This window comes from Pteronotus mesoamericanus, unplaced genomic scaffold, assembly GCF_021234165.1.
Source record: "Pteronotus mesoamericanus isolate MK-2021 breed Mesoamerican mustached bat unplaced genomic scaffold, CSHL_Meso_final contig_25, whole genome shotgun sequence".
Lineage (NCBI taxonomy): Eukaryota > Metazoa > Chordata > Mammalia > Chiroptera > Mormoopidae > Pteronotus > Pteronotus mesoamericanus.
Genome location: NW_026555105.1, coordinates 32,209,838 through 32,230,669, shown reverse-complemented (window position 1 = coordinate 32,230,669; position 20,832 = coordinate 32,209,838). Strand labels below are relative to the sequence as shown.

General features: G+C 36.5%; 1 protein-coding gene across 2 annotated transcripts in view; it reads left to right on the top strand.

The window, feature by feature from the left end:
* The window catches only part of TASP1 (taspase 1), a 305,001-nt gene that overhangs the window by 95,965 nt on the left and 188,204 nt on the right, over positions 1–20,832 (top strand). For both annotated transcript variants that reach the window (XM_054574067.1, XM_054574068.1), the window contains one exon: positions 5,863–5,969. In XM_054574067.1, the coding sequence (XP_054430042.1) occupies positions 5,863–5,969 (107 nt within the window). The remainder of the gene's footprint in view (positions 1–5,862; positions 5,970–20,832) is intronic.

Below are 20,832 nucleotides of genomic sequence, written 5' to 3'. Positions count from 1 at the left end.
CACTGGGATTCCGCCAGCTACTCTCTCTGTTCTCTCCCCAAAGCCTCTGTCCCCTGTCTCTCCTCAAGTGTCTCCAGACCCCTCTGCCCCCACTTTAGCCACGGATCTACTGTCTGTGGCTGCCACTCTGCACTAAGCAGGCAGCTTAGGCAGTACATGGCAGTACATGGAATCCCACCTGGGGTGGGGCTATTGGGTCCTTTGATGCTGGTGCTGCTCAGGGGGAGTGGTCTCTACCTGAGCAAGATGGCTGCTGCTGCGTGGGGCATGAGTCAGTACCGAGATCCCGCCAGCTACTCTCTCCGTTCTCTCCCCAAAGCTTCCTTCCTTTAGTCTCTCCTCAGTCATCTCTAGCCCACTCTCCCCTACCTTTGCTGGAGACCTGGGTAAGTGGTTGGAAATAAACATTTATGCATTGGCCCCTTAAACAGTTCTTTGTGTCTCCTGCTGCTGGTCTCTGGCAGAGAGCAACTCTGCCGCTTTTTTCAGCTGGCTGTTTTCTGTGTACTTTTTGGGCTCTGGTGTTTGGGCTAGAGATCACCACTTTTGGTTTAGACACTGCTCTTCTCAGGGGGATCCAACTGGCCATTTCAATATCCTTCTGGTGCTGCCGCCCATGGGCGCCCCACCCGCCTTCTCGAGTCTGTACCACACTCTTTTCCAGTTAGATTGCGCTAAAGCTGATTCTTCCATCTCCGAGATTACAAGGCTTCTCTCTTGCTATTGTTCAGTCGTTTGTTCCAGGTGATTTTTCCACAATTTAGTTGTAATTCCAGGTTGGTCCTGGGAGGAGGTCAGTGTGACTTCTACTCACTCCTCCGCCTATCTGTTGTGTCTTTAAGAGGCTCTAGCCGTCTCTCCCTGGCAGATAGAAACCCTGCTGCTTTTCTCAGCTGGATGTTGCCTGGGTTCCTTTCTGGGTCTGAGGCTGTAGGCTGGGGAGCCTAGCTTGAGGTTTATATACCACACTAGTCAGGAGGAACCCCCGGCTGCTGAAATTTCCCTCTGGCACTTCAGCTGCCACCTGTGGGATCCCCATCAGCCCTCTCGCATCTCCTCTGCATTCCATACCAGTTACATTGTGGTGAAATGGCTGCTTTTGTCTGTCAGTGGTTATAAAGTTTCTCTGTAGTTATTGTTCAGTTGGTTATTCAGGATGATTTCTCTACAATTTAGTTGTAATTCTGGATTGGTTCTGGGTGGAGGTTAGTGTAGCTTCCCTGTACTTTTCTGTTATTCTGGATCCTCTTTATGAAATATTTTTCCATGCCTTTTACTTTTAGTCTGTGTGTATTTTTCTATGTGAGATGTAGCTCTTTGAGGCAGCATGTATATGGGTCTTGTTTTCTTATCCATTCAGCTACCTTATGTCTTTTGGTTGGCACATTTAAGCCATTTACATTTAAGGTGATTATTGATAGGTACGTATGTAGTGCCATTTTATTCTTAGACTGTTTTCCTCTAGTTTGTTTTTTCTTCTCTTTCTTATTATAACAAGGCCTTTAACATTTGTTGCAGTACTGGCTGAGTAGTAACAAACTCCTTTTGTTTTTTCTTGTCTGGGAAGCTTCTTATTTCTCCTTTGATTTTAAATGATATCTTTGCAGGGTAAAGTGGCCTTGGTCGTAGGTCCTTGCTTTTCATCATCTTGAATATTTCATGCCATTCTTTTCTGGCCTGATATGTTTCTGTTGATTAATTAGGTGACAGTCTAATTGGTGCTTCCTTGTAGGTAACTACTTGCTTTTCTCTTGTGGCTTTTAGGATTCTCTCCTGTCTTTCATCCATGTCATTTTAATTGTGATGTGTCTCGGTTAGGCCTCTTTGGGTCCAACTTGTTTGGCACTCTCTGACCTTTTTGGACTTGTGTGCCTTTTTCCTTCAGCAGATTATGGAAGTTTTTAGTCATTATTTCTTCAAACTGATGCTCAATTCCTTGCCCATTCTCTTTTCCTTCTGGCATTCCCTTGATGTAGATGTTGTTATGCTTCATGTTGCCCAAAATGTTTCTTAAGCTTTCCTCATCTTTTACAATTCTTTTATTTATTTATTTTTTTGCTGCTCTGCCTGGGTTTTTTTTAGTACCCTGTCTTCCAAATTACAGGTTCAGTCCTTAGCTTCATCTAACCTACTGGTTTTTCCTTCCAGTGTATCATTTATTTCAGCTGCCTCTCATGGGAGCCCAGCTAGCCCTCTCATGCCTCTTCTGTGCTCCCTACCTGTCTTGTTGTAGCAATGTGGTTTCTTCTGTCTGTCCATGGTTATAAGGCTTGTCTGCAGCTGTTGTTCAATTGGTTATTTAGGATGATTTCTCTACAATTTAGTTGTAATTCCAGAATGGTCCTGGTAGGAGATTAGTGTAGCTTCCACTTACTCCTCTGCCATCTTAGATCTCCCTGATCAGTCTTTTAATTCATCAGTTTTTTTCCCCTATATCCCATCGACTACCAAACATGTACATTTGAGATTTTAATTTTGCTTATTTGCTTTATCATTTCCAGAAGTTCTTTTTTTTAAGTATCTGTAGTTTATTTTATTTTATAATATGAAATGTGGTGTTTTCATGGTTTTTGTTTTGTTTTTAATCATTTTAAGGATACCTGTTTGATTTTGTGCCTGATAATTCCATCATGTGAAATACACATTAGGATTTTTTTCTGCTTGTTCTTGTTCATGGTGCTTCATTTCCTTTGTGCCTTATTATCTTTGACTATATATTTCTTATTGCCCTGGAATAATTATTTGTGTAGACTCACCCATGGCCTAGGATATAGACATCTTTTTTCAGATGTTATTTTTTGGTTTTACTTTTGCCAAGTGTGTGTGCACTCTGAATGGGAAAAACACTCTTATTTCTCCTTTACTGTCATACTTCTGTCACACTCAAAACTCCCTTCATCACTTCTGATCCCAGAGGTGGGGGTTTTCTACGCCAACTAATTTCCAATACCACTTGGGTGTCCTACAATTTAAGTTAATTCTGACACTGACTTGAATTAGTGCAGACCCTACAGATTAAGGGCAGTGTCATAAGACTGTAACTCCCCTGCTTTAAATGCCAATTGCAAGCCTTCATTGTCGCCTGTGCTTCTTACTGACTGGGTTATAAATCAGAGGTTCCCATGACTCCCTCCTTGGATTTGATTAATTTGCTAGAGTGTCTGAAAGATCTCTGGAAAACAGTTTACTTACTAGATTACCAGTTTATTACAAAGGATATTAAAGAATATGAATGAACAGCCAGAATTATAGATACATCTGGCAAGATCTGGAAGGATCCTGGGTGCAGGAGCTTCTGTCCTCATGGAGTTTGGGTGTACCACCTTCCCAACACATAGATGTGTTCAGCCACCTGAAAGCTCTCCAAAGCTTTGTACTTTGGGGATTTTTATGAGGTTTCATTATATAGTTATTGTTAGCTAAATAGCCAGTACTTTTTATTCCCCTCAGAGGAGGGTATAGGACTGAGAGTTGTAAGCTTTCAATAGTGGCTTTGTCTTTCTGGTGACCCGTCCACATCCTGAAGACTCAGGAACCCACCAAGAGTTGCCTACTCAGAACAAAAGACATTTATATCATCCTGGAAATTCCAGTGGATTGAGAAGCTCTCTTTCAGGAACTGGGGTCAAGAGACCTGGTGTTAGAACAAAAGGTGATCATAGTGCTTTTATCACTTAGGAAATTATAAAGGTCTTAAGAGCTCTGTGCCAGGAATTGGGGGCAGAGACCACTGTATATTTACTATTATTTCACACATTATTAATTGGAATCTACTTAAGATTAGTTAAAAGCTTACTCTTCCCTGACCTACCCAAGCCACATGTTTGCAAATCTGTGCAGAGGCCCCAGTCAACCCCAAAATTCTCAGGGAGTTTTTTTCTTTCCAATTACTCCCATCCCCCTTTTATTTCTTCTCCTTGTCCATTTTTTCCCTTCTGTTCTGCCATAATCTAAGACAATCTTGCCTGAATGCACTTGGTATTGAGGTAGAGAGTAGGGGCAGACTTGCATAGTTCTCGGTTATCCCTGTAGTGAGTGTATTAGCCCTTTAAATTCCCAGCTTATTCTGGAAAGTGTCTCCAGTAGAACTCTACTTTTAATGGCCTCTAGGCTTGACTTTGTCTTTTTTTTTGTTGCCTTACAACTAAAATTAATTTATACTAGTGTTGACAGATGCTCCCAGTGGTAGTAATAGCCTTAGTCCTCAGTTCACTCTCAGAATTTCACTTGGAACTTTTTATAATATTTTAAATGCTTTTAAGGTAATATGTTTTCATATTTTAATCTCACATTTTTAGTAATACTCTGTAGGAAAATTACTTTTAATAATTTAGCCTGCTATTATCAGAAAACTTTGGAAACCTTTTCATGTTCTAGTTTGTAATTTCTCTTTTATCAGCTGAATCTAATTGGCTGTTTAAATCTGTATATGAAGTTTTACATTTTTCATTATTATATTTTATACTTTACCTTTATTTTTTTAAGATTTTGTTTATTTATTTTTTAGAGAGGGGGGAGGTAGGGAGAAAGAGAGGGAGAGAAACATCAATGTGTAATTGCTTCTTGTGCACCGTCCACTGGGGACCTGGGCTACAACCCAGTATTTGCCCTGACTAGGAATCGAACCAGTGACCCTCACCTTTGCAGGCCGGCACTCAGTCCGCTGAGCTACACCATCCAGGGCTATTTTATTTTGTTACTTTTAGAAGCTCTATTTGTTTTTTTCTTCAAGTCTGCCTGACCACTTTATCATCTTTTGTTCCTTAGTTATGTTTTCAGTATTATTCTTTTTATTTCTATAATCATTACCATGTTTTATATTCTGTATGCAATTATTCCAGTGTCCAGCGTCTTCATAAGTTTAAGTTGAATTATGCTTCCTATGTTTGGTCAACTTTTTTTTTAGTGTTTTATTTCTCATTTGTGAATTTTTAAAAAATAACTATGGGCTCATGTTAAGTGGAACAGTAGAACTCTCAAGTCTGGTGAGTTAAGGTGTGTTTTTCTAGGGAATATGTGCATTTGTGTTATATGGGTTTTTAAAGCACTGGCACACCAAGAGAATTTTTGAATTTTTATTTTTATTTTTTTGCTACCCAGGTAATACACATTCTCCTCTAAACCCATCTGAAAGCCCTTCTTGGTCTAGAGAGACTTTTCTTCCCTTACGTGTATTTTTTAAGGATTATATTTATTTATTTTTAGAGAGAGAGGAAGGGAGGGACAAAGATGAAGAGAAACATCAGTGTGTGAGAGATACACCAGTTGGTTGCCTCCTGCACACCCCCAACTGGAGACCTGCAGCCCAGGCATATGCCCTGGCTAGTAATCAAACCAGTGACCTTTCAGTTTGCAGGCTGGCGCTCAATCCACTGAGCCACACGAGCCAGGGCCTTCCCTTACATTTAAATTCAAGGCTGAGACTTGCAAGTTTTTTGTGTCTTTGCATATGGTGGCTTTTCCTGGTTTTCCCTTTTATTGGTCATATGACCCTTTGGGGTTTCCTTCTGTTTTTTTGTGGGTAATCTCCAGTATGTTTCTTTGTGCTGTATTGTCCCCAGGTTTCATCTCTTGTCCCATATGTGCAGAGACCTTCAATACCAGAGTTGGCTGTTTTACATTAGCAGATACCAGAGGCATCTACCTTCAGGACTCACTTGTCTCTCTGGATTTGACCATTATTTTACTTCTCTAACCTTAGGTTATTTATTTTATTTTCCTACCATTTCAGCATACACTGAAAAGACTTTCTTAACCTTTTATCCAACACCCTTAAGTGTCCTGAGAAGGCTTTTCAGGATATCTCTTCTGCCCAATTGCCCTAATATTTATCAAATGTAATTTTTAATGTTTCTTTTATAGGATTCAGTTTAGCTGCATTTAAAAGAAACAAGCGGAAACTAGAGCTGGCAGAAAGGGTGGAAACAGATTTCATTCAACTAAAGAAAAGAAGACAATCAAGTGAAAAGGTCAGGAGGTATTTGAAATATTAATCATTAATGTGTCATAATGATATTTTTAATTTGCACTTAACATATACAGCTTTAAAATAGTATGATCCAGTGGAAATATAATGCATGCCACATACATGCCTTTTAATTTTCCAGTAATTATATTTAAAAAGTAAAAAGAAATAGGTAAATTTAATTTTAATAATTTATTTAAACCAGTGAATCCAAAATATTACTTAAAAATCTAACCAATGAAAAAATTATTAGTTAGCTATTAAACTTTATTTTTTGTGTTGTCTTTTAAGCCAGTGTGTAATTTACTCTTTGAGCACATCTTAATAATGACACTGAATTTTCTTTGGAAATATTTGGTCTGTATTTGTATCTCATAAAAATAACAGTTGAAAAGAATAGTTTACATAACAAGTTATTCCAATAATTGAATTGAATATGTTTTAAAATTCAAGTTAATTAAAATTTAATAAAATTAAAGATTCAGTGTTTCATTTGCTTTCACCACATTTTAAGTGTTCAGTAGCTACATGTGGTTGACGGCTACTGATCTGGGCCCTGCAGCTTTAGATAGTGACTCTTATCATGGCTGTTTAGGGAGTAGAGTATGTTATAAGGAAATGCATATATTGGATTCATGTAGTTTTTTTATACATTCTAATTATAGGTCTCTGTCATCGTTATACATTCTTGTTTACATTTCACGCATTAGTGTGCCATTATGAGTCCATGTGTGGCATTTCTTAGGTGTTTGGGGGATGAAAGAAGTTGAACCACAACACTCTTACTCAGTCTATGGCTGGGGGGGTTCATTAGCACACAGTTTGTGATGGATGTTTCACATCACCATCATTTGATGTGCTTGAACATTTCATCGATACCAGTTCATGCTTTTTATCATAGTTTTATATGGTTAACTTATTTATAAATGCATAATAAGTTATTTTTCATAGTGACACATATTTTTCCATTGTATTGCCACATTGGAGAATTTACAAAAAAATTGGTCCAAATCTAAATTTTTCTGCCAGAGAACAGTAGGAATTTCGGAGGAAAATGACCATTTTAATAAGTAGGTCTTGGTGAAAATGGATAACAGTGTGGTTCCGTTTCTGGATTTTTGTATCCTGTGTGATGTCTGAGAAAATTTAGGACTTTTGTTCTTTTAAAATCCTGTGATAAAATTTGCATATGGTGAACAATTTAATCATTTCTATAAATGTATATACCCATGTAACCCAGGTGTCTATTAAGATGTAGAACATTTTGGTTCCTTTGTACTTATTCCCCGCCAATCATAACCTTCTATCCTTGCCTCCTCTTTCAATCCATTCTCCACATAGCAGCCTAAAAGAACTTTGAAAAATGTAAATGAGATAGCATGGTATATCTGTTTTTAACTTTTTTTTTTTTAGGATTTTATTTATTTATTTTTAGAGAGACAATAGCAGGAGGGAGAGAGGGGGAGAAACATCAATGTGTGGTTGGCTCTCGCGCACCCCCTACTGGGGACCTGGCCTGCAACCCAGGCATGTGCTCTGACTGGGAATCGAACTGGAGACCCTTTGTTTTGCAGGCTGGCACTCAATTCACTGAGCCACAGCAGCCAAGGCTGCTTTAATTTCTTGATGGTTATTTATTATTACGTGATACATAGCAACCCAGAGATGGAAAGAAGCCCAAAGAAGGAGTCCTTCAGTTAGAATGATAAATAAACCTCTCTAAGGGCATATAACATTTGAGGTTACATCAGAAAAATAAGAAGTGAGGTTATGCAAAGTCAGTGGAATAGTGTTCCAGGCAGGATGACCTGCATGTGCAGTGGCCCTGGTAGGGATTTGGCATAGTAAAGGAAAGGGAAAGAAGGACTGTGCCTAAAGAAGAGTGGGCAAGAGGAGAATGGTGTGAGATGAATCTGGAGAGGTAGGTAGGTACTAGCTCCTTTAAGACCTGGTAGAACATGGCAAGGTAGATATCAGCTAGGAGGTGATGATAGCTTGGATTGTGGGTGATGGGGATGGAGGTGGAGAGAGGTGAACGTGTCTAGGATACATTTTGAGAGTTTCTGGAAAGACAGGAATTAGTGATGTTTTAGATATTAGTAAGGAAGAGAGAGGAATTAAAGCTTTTAGCTTTTGTAATCGACTGTTACCATTTACTGGTATGAGGAGGGCTGGAGAAGGTATGGCTTCATGATGATAAGGTGGGAAGTGGAAATCAAGAACTTTCTTAGCACATATCCCCTTAATGGACTTGGAATACCATGGCTTTCCATTTTCACCATAAAATATGTTACCTGATTTTAACAGTACCTAAGTACCCATACACCATCCTTTAGTGTGCCACATTTATTTAGTCCTTTTAGTTGAATTATATGCCACGTAGGGCCTCATTATGCTAATTATTTTTACCATTATAATTACATAATTCATGAAGTATCATAAACTCTAATGAATATTGAGTTTAAAATAGTTATCTATTTAAAAACTAAGAGAGTTGTTTGTTTGAAGACAATTTGTAAAAGTGGAGTTGGTTTATAAAAAAATTGCTATAGAATTAATTATCAGCAAGCCAGGTATATAAGCCAGGAAAAAAGTCTTAAAATTCTAGAGGCATTCTGCATTCAGAGTGCATGTTAGTGTCTTTATGTGCTTTTTCTTTGTTAGATCAAATGAAACTTGAAATCATAGGACAATTCAGTTTGTTATAAATTATGCAAGAAAGATGATATGGAACATTTATTTGTGAGTCCACATTCAAAGAAAAGGCTTTGGTCTCATATGAAAAGATTGGCTAACGAATGAACCTTTGTGTTTTAAATTAAAAAAAAAATGTTTAAGATATGTGTCTTTTTTGATTCCCACAGAATTTTCAACTTTTGAAAATTTCAGTCAACCACTTGTCATATTTGTTAAAGAGGACTTCCCATAAAAAGCTAGATATGACAAGAGGAAAGATTAACTGGAGTTTTTTACATGACTCTGAAGCTTATGGGGAGGTCAGGAGGGATATTCATATTCAGGAATTATTGGCATCAAAAGTAATATAAGTACATGTGGTTGGATGAGCTCACTTAGTGAGAGTAGATGGAGGTCTGAAAACTGAACCTTAGGCCAGTTCAACAGGTTAAGGAAGGCCAGTTGGGAGGGGAAACCAGCAGAGGAAAAAGAAGAGACAGCCAGGGAGGCAGAGGTACAAGCAGGAGAGTAGAGTGTCTACTAGGAAGCCAAGAAGGGAGTGTTTCAGTCAGTTATCATCTGGTTCAAGTGCTGCTGAGAAAATGAGGACAAAGAACTGGCCATAGAATTTAGCGCCTGGAGACCGTGGACCTGGATAGGGACAGTTTCTATGACACAGTGGATTATAGACCAGTAGGTTGATTAGGGAGAACAAGGGTAGAGATAAATCTTTCGAGAAATTTTGACATGGAGTGGAAGGGGGGCGGGGGGGAGAGAGAGAGAGGATACTAGACTATTGTCAAATACTTCCATGAATTCAGTTGAGTAATTTAACATGTGAAGTTTCAGTTTTTTACTTTTGAGTGCAAATAGTGATATTCTGTTCTCTAGCAGGGCTATTATAAGGAACAAAAGTGATAATGGATGTTTAAGGACTTAGTGGCTGTCATTGACTTAGACACCATAGTCTTAGCTATGGTAGCCTTCATTTTTAAAGTCACTCAGCCTAAAAGAAAGAAAACTGCTGCCTAGTTATTTACCCTGGGTGGAATCTTGTAATGGAGGAAGGGAGGGTGGTAAGGGAAGTAGGGAGAGGTGGATGGAAGTATGGGATTCAGGCATTATTCAAAAGGAATATTGTAGATATCTTAAGTGAAAGAAAAATATTTTTAATATTCAGAATATATGAACTGTAATGTGTACAAAATTATGTGTGAAATTGGCCTACAAAAATGACTAGGATCCACCCTCTACCTTTAGGGAATGATGCTAGTCATAGGCTTTGTTTTGTAGGTGTATATATAACCTGGGTAGGCCTTGTCTCTCATAGTAAAGATAAAACATGCTCCCAGAAGAAAAAGATGACCAGATAAAGAACCAATTGGGCAGAAAATTATACTTTTTAAGAGGAAGTATAGTAATTTTTAGAAATATGACAGCAAAGGACAAACAGCTATTTTCTAAATCAACCTGTATTTAGCTTATTTCTCCCTGTCCTGTCTGTGTAGTTTCAGCATAGTTCTGGCAGCATTGACTCTAAAAAGGAGTTTGAGAATTCACCATGACATAAAAAATGTTCACTCCATATCATATATTATGTGACAAGAAAGCAAGTTCTGTTCGAATTACTCTTGATAAGTTTTTACACAGAAATAATATACTTTAATTCTTAACACTTCTAATGTTTTAAGTTAGAGGCCTGGTACTACTGTTTGTTGTGGCTACATAAAAGAAGCTGTGAGTTGGGTATGTAAATATAATAGAAAAAATACAGTTTTGGTAAATTTCCTAATGTTCACATTTTTTGTTAGTTGAAGGAGATAAATATTGTCTTGAAAGGAGGAAAGGGTAGAATAAGTCAATATTTTAAAGCTGGAAAATAAAGTAGATAAATTCAGAAATTTTTGTTGCATTAATATTTCTTGTTTCTCATTGAAAAAGTGATTGTACGGACATCATAATAGTACTAGTAGAAATCAAAATTAATGCAAGAAACTATTTAATCAGCTTGCTACTGTAATAGATTAGAGTACTTTTGTTTTTCTTAGTCTTAGACATTGACATTGACATTTGACTGAGTTTAAAATAAGAATGGTTAATCCAGATCTGGCTGATATGGCTCAGTTGATTGGAACTTCCTCCCATCAAAGGTTCAATTCTTGGTTAGGATGCATGCCTGGGTTGTGGGTTCACTCCTGGTTGGGGTGCATACAAAAGGCAACAGATCGATGTTTCTCTCTCACATTGATATTTCTCTCCTTCTCCTAAAATTCTAGGTGACACATCTATATTCAAGAGAGAAGGAGAGAGTGGAAGATGGGAGTGGGGAGACTAGTGCTAGATATATCTGTCACTTTTTATCTGGGATGCAGGTTTTTCAGAATCTCCCTCAAAAGGCTTCTCTTTAGTTATTTCTTTTTGGGAGAGGGGGTGGTGGAGCAGGGGCACAATATCGTCACATGTCACATGGATATTCTTGGCTGCAAGGGAGCCTAGGAAATTGAATGGGTTGTTTTAAGTACTTTATCTCATAGCTCATGGCTTGCTGTTGGATACTTTGTCTTCCCAAGCAAAATAGTGGTTTTGTTGTGAAAGGAGGAGGAGAGAGGCTATTAGGAATGTAATTCATAGTGTGTAGCATAAATGGAGAAAGTTTTTTTTCATCTCTTTCCCCACAATTAACATGTCTCTTGTTATTACAAAACCAATATTGAGTTAAGTAGTTAATCTACACATAAATCAAACAAAACACATTTTTGTCTTAACTTTGAGGATATATGGATTTTAAGATATAATATTAAAAAATGAGGAGTATAAATTTTTAGTAATTGTTCTTACTAATTGGCATCTCTGTTTCATCCATGCATATTTTTTGTGACTTAGAGGGAAGACATGCTGGAGAAGCAAAAGATTACTATTTAACTGTAGAATTGTGTAATATAAAAATAGTAGCTGTTTATTCTTCATTTCACTCCACTCTCTGGGTGGATTCATGCCTTGTATAGTAGTGTTGGACCATAAAAGTGACTGGACAAGCTACAACTATGCGAAGGAGTCTTATGGCAAATCATTATGCTTGTTCCATGACCTTTATTTTGTCAAAACATTAAAAACTCTTACTGTTGGTTATAACATAGGGAAACAAAAAAAGTAAGTAAAACTAATACTTATTTAGTACACAAATATAAAACATTAGAAGTGTTAAGAATTAAAGTATATTATTTCTGTGTAAAAACATATCAAGAGTAATTCGAACAGAACTTGCTTTCTTGTCACATAACATATGATATGGAGTGAACATTTTTTATGTCATGGTGAATTCTCAAACTCCTTTTTAATTTTGAATCAGCTTTCAACATTTTATCCTTTGCTCTTTCCATGTAAAATATCTTCCACAGTTTCCTTAATGTCAAGTTTTTGTTCAGCTTTTTTATTTTTTGGTCACAACTACAGTTCTTATTTATGTTCACATGTTTTTCTTCACTAAATTCCTTTGACTATTAGTCTAGAGTGTCTTAAATGATAGCAGTGTTGAACATTTCTATGGTCAACCATTTTTTCTGTAACTTCATATATTCCTTATTAAATTTCATTTCCAAATGCTACCATTTTTTGTTTCTTTCCTTCATTCTCATCTTTGTTGGCCAGTTCCCTCTTTTGATTATCACTTCGTAAACTGTCATGTGAATTGATCACTGGGAGGCAAGGAGGAAGCAAGCACAGCTACTTGCTTTACTCTCTGTGCACAGTGACCCATCACTGATAGACTTTGAAAGAAATGGCATGATTGGTCACTGATCATGATGAATAGTGATCTGTGAACTGAAGAGCAAGCAGCAAAGTTTGTACTTTATGCAATTCCTCATAGTTAATATACGATGATAACTGAAATGTGAACCATGTTATTGAGTGACTGCTAGTCTTTAACTAAATTGTGGTAACTAAAATTCATATAAATTGGAATTAGGCAAAGTGAGGTGTGTGTTTCTGTAAAGCAACCATAACTATTTGTCCCGTGGTTTCCTTCAACATGAGTTTTGCTTATCAAATATTCATTGTGCAGTTCTTCATGCCCCTCTGTTTTTGTAATTCCTACAAATTGGCCTCTGGATCTTCCCTGGCAGTATGGCCATGGACTCTCATTGTTAGAACATTTTTTCAATAATTGTTGTGATATATGTGATAAAGTAATGACATGTTTAAAATTTTTTTACTTTGTTTTGATAAAGAAATAAAATCTTTATAATATTTGAATGAGGAAACCTTTATTTTGGAATGAAGTGGTTACCTTGTTAGTCAGTTGCTGTACTTGGCTTATGCCACAGGACTAACTCAGTGGCTACAAAGAGGAGATGCTCACATTGGGAAAACAAACAGACTCAATTCACACCGTAATCTAGATTTCATAAGTATCAGTTTCAAACAGCTAGTCCTGGATATTACTGGAGGGACTCTTTTATTCTTAGAGTATTAAAAGAGGTTGGGGGTATTGTTTGATCTCAACATTTTTGATGTTCAAGCCTTTTTTTTTTCCTCTTCATTTTTCACAAGCATATTGTTGAAATAGTTTCCATGTCTTTTTCTTTAATAGCAGATTTTAAGGTTGAATGTACATAGAATTCTTTGCCTTCTCCCACCACTTTTACGAAGTAATTTAAGTTTTCAATTAATTTCATTGGTTTTTAGGTAAAGCAGTTCTTGCATATGGTAGTGAAATAAAAGATAATCAGACTTTTACCATCGTGTGAATATGTTTCTTTCTTTAATTTCTAATAAACAAGTTTAGAAAATTTTGCACTGTTTATACAGTGTTGTGTGTTCAAAACCACTCTAAAGAGATGCTACAAATTTTAATTTTGTGTTCTTTAGCCACCATGTAGGAACATCAGATTAGCCACATGTTTCATAAAGAAAATGTTGGGCCTTGCTTTGTGTGCTTCATATAAATATATTCTATTCTTTTGAAGTATATCGTGGGTAACATTTTTTCCTTTTATCCACCATCTTGAAATTATTATGTAAACGCTTAACTGTATCATACTAAATCACTGTATTTTTTGGGTGAGAGGTGGGTTAAGATCAAAGAAAATAAATGCACAAAAAAACAACATGTTTTTCTCAGATTTTTGTATTTGTACTTGTGTATATGTCTATGCATTATATGTGCAGGGAAAGAAGTAATTAGTCTTTTACAGAAATTTACTTAATCTGGAGTTTTGTTATGTTTCTCAAGAAGATGGCTAATGTATAGATATATGTGTAAACAGGAGTAAAATTCTTTTGACTTCTTTTTTACATAAAGAAATATACATTATGTATTTGTGTTTAAATACAACTGAACATTCATCCTGTGAAATGATACCTTCTCTATGAAATGATTTCTTTGAATTGTAATATTTTAAAAATTATATTTGCCTCACCTAAGAGTATATTGATTACTGATTAAACCTATGGAATTTACATGTAAATAAGTAGGTAGGTTAATGCCTTAAATAAATGTATTACTAGATTACCACCACCTCATGCATTTAGATAGGTTATGGAGTCTGAAGATCAGCATTCCTTTGCAGTGTAACTTGATGAGAATTTAAAAAAAAAGCCTTTGGTTTGTGATACTTCGTGAAAACTTACCAATTACCGAAATCCAGAAATTTCAACCCTTGATAGCTGAACTCTCCCTGACCTTTTTAGGAAAGGTGTCTACATTTATATACAAAGATTTAATAGCTAGTTAAGTTGGGTTTCTTTCCAAGTCTTCCTTAAACTCATACCAAGGTCTGCCATATGTATATACATACTGAATCTTAAAGTTGTAAGTGTGATAAGATGGAAGCAAAATTGAGCAGTTAACCAATCTTAACTGCTGTCTTTATTTTGTAATGAAAGTAACCTGTTGTTATAAGTTGACATCAGATATTGTCAGTCTTATAAATCATTTCTCAATTTTTAGTATTCTGCAGCTCAGTGAAGCTTCTCTTAAATTTTAGTGTTTAACAGAATTAGTGGAGGGGAAAAAAGAACACTTTTCAGTTATCATTGTAATAGTCCCAGTTGATCTTGTGTACAATGTAGAAATCACTATACTGTAGCTTTTCTAACAGGAAATACCTCCAGTGAATGGAATTTAATTGGGACTACAGATAGAAGCCTTCCCACCTGGGAATTGACTCAGACCATGATGTTAAGATCATCAGATTCTAATTCAGAAGTTTTAAATACGTTCTCATAGAGTGTTACCATGCATTAATGACCTTAATGTGAGTTGACCCATCACATAGTGTTGCTGACACTTAGAGGTAATAAAACCAGTGGAATGAACCAATGCATAAAAAGACAAATATGTATGTATACACACACAGGCATATCCACACAGAGATCAATAACAAGGATGTTTTAAGAACAGAAGATAACATCTGATACTTAATCAGGTTGAACGAAAATTGTGAGTCTTTAAAAGCTTGATTGGGTCACCTATGTTCTAATCAGCTTAGAAGATTTTGAATAAATAGTTAGACCCTTGGAACTACTTTAGAATTCAACACCTGAGGCTAGGATTACCTAAGGAGTGGAAGGAGTAGTACAGGTTAAAAGATGAGGTATAGCAGACTAGGACTTCTAGTCTAGGTCTGCCATTGACTAGCCCAGGAATGTTGGACTAGCATGGAACCTGTCTAGACTTTACTTTCCTTAGCAGTAAAGTTGGCCTGCTGGACCAGATAATTACTATGATTCTAGTTTGATAATTTTCTAATATATTGTAACTGACAATGTGGATTTTGTCCAAAACTCTCTTGATCCTTTGGATGCTCTGATTAAGAGATTCTTTATTCTAGTGTAATCTAAACTTTCCTGACCATTAGATTCACCTGAGGAGTTTTACAACTACAGATTCTTACTCTTGCAATATACTTTATCTGCAGATACAGAATCTGCAGGGATGGGTAAGATATTGGGTCAGCACTTAAGAATCATTGTTTTATTCTGCCTAATGTACCACAGTGGTCCTGGAAAAGCTCCCTCCTAATAATCATTGTTTAAATGAACATAGAACATTATAGAGGAGTTGGAAATTACATGATCACATTCAATTAATAACTCTATATCCACTTTCATTCAATTAGCTGTTCTCCTTACTCTAGAGTTTGTCTCCAGGTCATTGTCATCGTCCACAGGCACCCAACACATAGCACCTATTTAGTGAAACTTTGAATAGATGAATCTAAATTTATATTTTTACCCTCCTTTTCATTCCCTCAACTGTCCTAGTTGCTTATTATGTATTTTTATTTCTCAGACTCATCAAAACATAACAGCATGTCTAGATTCAAGCTTTTTCAATCTCTCCTGGATGACTGCGATAGCATTTTAACCCATATGCCCACACTGCTGTTGCCCATTCCAGTCAGCTCTACACACAGCATTTGTGGAATCATTTAAAAGTGCAATTTGATTTTGTCATGCCCCTGTTTAAACTCTTTAGTCAGTTCCAGCTGCTCTTAAGAAAGTATAACTCCTTAACAGAGCCCGCAGGACTAGACAGGCACAGATGCCTGTCTTTATTTCCAGCCTTTTGCTCTCTTACTCTTATTCCAGGTCACAGTTTGTAAAGATTCTTCCCGAGTCAAGGCCTATTATTTCATATCCCAGGAATATTACCTCTCCCCCTCCCATTTCTCATTTCAAGCTGTCATAGTGCTCCAACTGCCTTTCTTTGTGTGGTTATTTTGTTACCTCAAAGGGAAGCTGACCCTGAGTGGGCCTGCCTAGGTTCTTGACTTTGTACAGGAAACGTTTCACAACATGAGCCCAGGTGATTTTTGAAAGTATGTTTATTAAAACTGAGGACAGTGAGACAAAGAAGGGCTTAGGACATACAAAGCAACAGGAGAGCCTAAGCAGGGCTTCTTTGGCTCTCTGGAATGTTAGTGAGCTGTTTTAGTTCACTGCAAAGTCAGAGAAAAGGAGACTTTGGAAACATGTTCAGGGGTTTATCCCGGGATGAGTTGCCACTGCCCATTGCTCCCCTGGTTGCAAGCCTTGTGGGGTCCTGAAGAATTTAGGAGATGCATACCTGTTGGGGAAGAAGACAGTGTAGGGGAAGGGAAAGGCAAGGTGTACTCCCAGGAGGGAAAGTGTGTGTGGGATCTTCAATTTGAGGGTTTTTAAAGGATGGGATTATAGGGGAGGATCTCAACACAATATTCATCAGCTTTATTCTGATGTGCCAAAATGAGATTTATTCCCCTAAACTTCATCTGTCCTTAAGTGTGGTTTGCAAATGGCACTGATTGGATTCCTGTTATCTACTTGAGTAGGGTGATTTTAGCTATTTACCCTCTGGTTGGGGGAAAGTGCAAACCAAGTGTCTTTGGTCTAGGGAAGATAGGATTTACTAGAGGGCTGCTAGCTGTTCCGTTAACTATCTATTTCCTTATTCTGCTTTTCCTGGTTTACCAGCCAGTCTTGATTTGATGTCATTCTCTTTCACTAGAGTGCAGGTTCCAGGACAGATTTTATATATCTTTTAGTCACCATAGTTTCTCTGCTTGGCATGTACTAAGTGCTCAGTAAACATTTGTTTAATGAATACATGTACTGTTGTTATTTTTTGCTTGTTTCTTTTTGGTATATTTATTAACATGAAGACCATACCTTTTTATCCATGATGGTTAGATGGTAGTAGCATCTTTAAAACTGGCTTCTCTGTCTGCTTCTAGCCTTTCTGTGTTCGTCTTTAATCCTATGTATTGTCTCAAGATATATTTCCTTAAAAATACCTGCACTGGTCATGTTGTTTCCCTGGAATAAACTTTAATAGAATGTTTATTGTCTGTAGCTTAAAACCCAAATTTTTAAAAAAAGATTTAAAAAATACTAGAGAGAGGGAAGGGAGGGAGAATGAGAGGGAGAGAAACATCAATGTGTGGTTGGCTCTTGGGTGCCACCTGCTGGACTCCTGGCCTGCAACCTAAGCATGTGCCCTGACTGGGAATCAAATTGGTGACCTTTCGCTTTGCGGGACAATACTCAACCAACTGAGCCACGCTGGTCAGGGCATAAAACCCAAACTTTTTAGCCTGACTTTATAAACCCTCTTCTAACCTGGACCTACTTTTCCATTATTTCTTTTTTGGAATAACATTTTTCTCTTGCTGAGAACATTTTTCTATTGTTTTTTCATGAATTTGCTGAAAAGTTCTCACTTCTAAGTTTTTGTTCATGTTTCCTTCCCTTCAAAGAATAAATAATAAGGAAAGACCAGGCACTTACTCTGACTACTGAAATTCTAATCCAAGTCTTCTTTAAGGACCAGCTCAAATGCCACCCAGATCAGAAATATATTTCTCTCTTCTACTTAGTACATGTAATGGAGATTCAATAAGAGCCTGTTGAATTATCTGTTTTATACATTTGCCATTTTGAGATTATTGTGTGTGGTTATTTTATTGTATTTGTGTGTGCTCATGGAGGCATGAACAGTTTTTAAATTTTTTTATCGTTAACACAGTGGTTAGAAACAGGGTCTCCATTCAGTAAACATTACTAACTTAATATATGAGTATATAATTGATGATTTTAATATTGATTTTGAGAGAGAAACATATGTTATTTTTTTAAATTGTACATCTTATGGTCTTTCAAGGTAAGTTGGAGTCTATTATTTGTTTCAAGCATATGTTGGTCCAAAATTATGCTTCACTTTTAACAATATATGCTTGTGTCTAAGATAAAATAAAAGACGAGAATTTATCTGACATTACTAATAATATCGTTGCTTTTCAATATTGTAGAGATCTGAAGAGACTATATAAGTAAATGAGGGAAATGATTGTCAGGAAATGTCTTAGAAACAGCCACAAATCTCATCTGACCATTCCAAAGAGGTGAGTCAGGAAGTGCCCACAAGGGGGCGTGCCCATCTAGAGAAAATTGACCAAGTCTCTTTCCTGCTAATGCAGGTAAAGTGGCGGTTTTGTAAACACACTTCCAGATCAAGTCTTATATTCTAGGAAAAATAATGGATTCTCACCACAACAAGAATTTCTACCCATTTTCTAGCACCTGTTTACTGTGGTTGTGTGGTTTTCAAAGGGGAAAGGGACAGAATGGAACTGGAGATTGCTTTACGAGCTAAGACAAACTTATATGAAGCTTGTGATAGTGCTTTTTTTTCCTTTTCTTTTTTCCCCCTGCGTTGAGAGCATTTTCATTTGACAAGGACTGTCATCTCTTGTGTGGTCATTTTGGGTCGTTTGCCCAAGGAATAGGCAATAAAGCACTGCTTCCTTTTCATTGCTCCATTGACCTGTATAGTCCAAGGTTATGAGGAAGTTATCTTGAGGAGGCTTTGAGTAATGTCTCTACCAGAGGTCATGGCCTCATGGGATCTTTGTTTTTTTTTCTTTTTTTCCAGTATCTGTTTTATCTTTGACATGAACATTATCACCAGCAAACATTTATTGAATGCTTGTTATATGCAGGTTTTTAAGTACGTTTTAGGGAGTAAATAGAGCATCTAGCATCTAGACCTTGACCATTATATTTGGTCCAAGGGAATTAAACAATAAAGGGAAATAATATTATTTGGTATGTGCTAAAAGAATGAAACCACCAATGAAAGCTACAGGAATTACCATATTTTACCATGTATAATGCACACTTTTTTCCCAAATTTTTGAGGGAAAAATAAGGATGTGCATTATATATGGGTAGTACTAATTCCATATCTATGTAAATGTTTTTAATTCTTTTATTTATACTTATGCATTAAAAGTGTAACTCTTGAAAGCAATAATGATATCCATGTGCAAAATAATACCCTGGAATTTGATAATTGGTTTTGTTTAAATAAATAAAAATAAAAAATTAATACATAAATAAAAATATAAATAAATAATTGAATTAAAAAATTAAAATGAAAGAGTTTTTTCCCTGAAAGTTTTGGCCAAAAACGTGGGTGCACATTATACACAGAAGCTCATTACACATGGTAAAATGCTGTAACAGGATGGAGAAATCACTTTAAACTCACTAAGTTTCTCATGGTAGGCTTTATGTAAGAGATGGGATTTAAGCTGAGTCTTGAATAAAGGAAGGAGTTAGGTATCTAAGTGGAGAGAAAGAGGAAGTAAATGCTAGATTTAGAAATCCACAGGTGGACAAGCTTGGTTGCATTCTGGAGTTTCTGCAAGATAGCGGTGTCAAACTCAGATGCTTAATGGGGCCAGACAGGTACCCTACATGTGTGAGCCAATCTGGATAGGTAGAGCTGCTGGCAATATGCATTCCATTTTAAGATATTCAAAAAACAAAATGTGTAACACCAAAAATATGTTGCTGGTCAAGCCAAACTCTGGTTTTGGCAGCTTGTTATCTTTGTGAAGACAGGGCAGTTGATAAAATCCAACTCTCCACAGAATTTAGTAAAGTAAAATAGGACACAGAAGAATTGAGTCCATAGCCAGAGTGGCTATGAATCACAGTGTTACTGATCAGGGATGTGAGGCTGTTTTCTGGGTTGGCTAAATGTTGTCTACTCTCATTCATACTAACTGTACTTAGGAGCACATAAGGAGAATATTTAGAAATGTGTTTGGATGGGGCCTATACTGATGGCTAGTTGCATTAAACATAGACTTTTGAATGTTGACAGTCTCTGACAACATTATTGAGGTTAATTTAAATGGCATTCAGATTTCTAGGATATAGTTCTATTATAATTAATTTAGATTGCATCTTACATCCTAGAATATACTTAGGTTCTCCTCTCCTGTTCTTTGTAATTTTTGATATATCACTACTTTCAAGTAAGATCTTAAGCAGTTGAGGAATAAAAGGAGAAAAAATATATAGGCTTTTTTCCTTTTCTTTTTGCTTCTTAATATGCTTATCTTTAATAGTTATGTACTCATGATTTTGAAATAACTTCTATTTTTGTGAGTATATTTTTATTTGTGTAGTCAAATAGATATTGCTGTACTTTAGAATAACATCAAATAAAGTAACATTACTATGCTATTACAGTCTATGTCAAATATTGTCCTTGAATCTGGAGAGGATTGAATTTAAATCCAGGTGTAATGACCCATTTCAATTGTCATGGTGTTTCACTGGCAGGAATAGAATCCAGATTGTCCCAGTTACCTTTTAGTCCTTTATCTGTTATTCCCCACTGCTTTAAGACTCAGTTC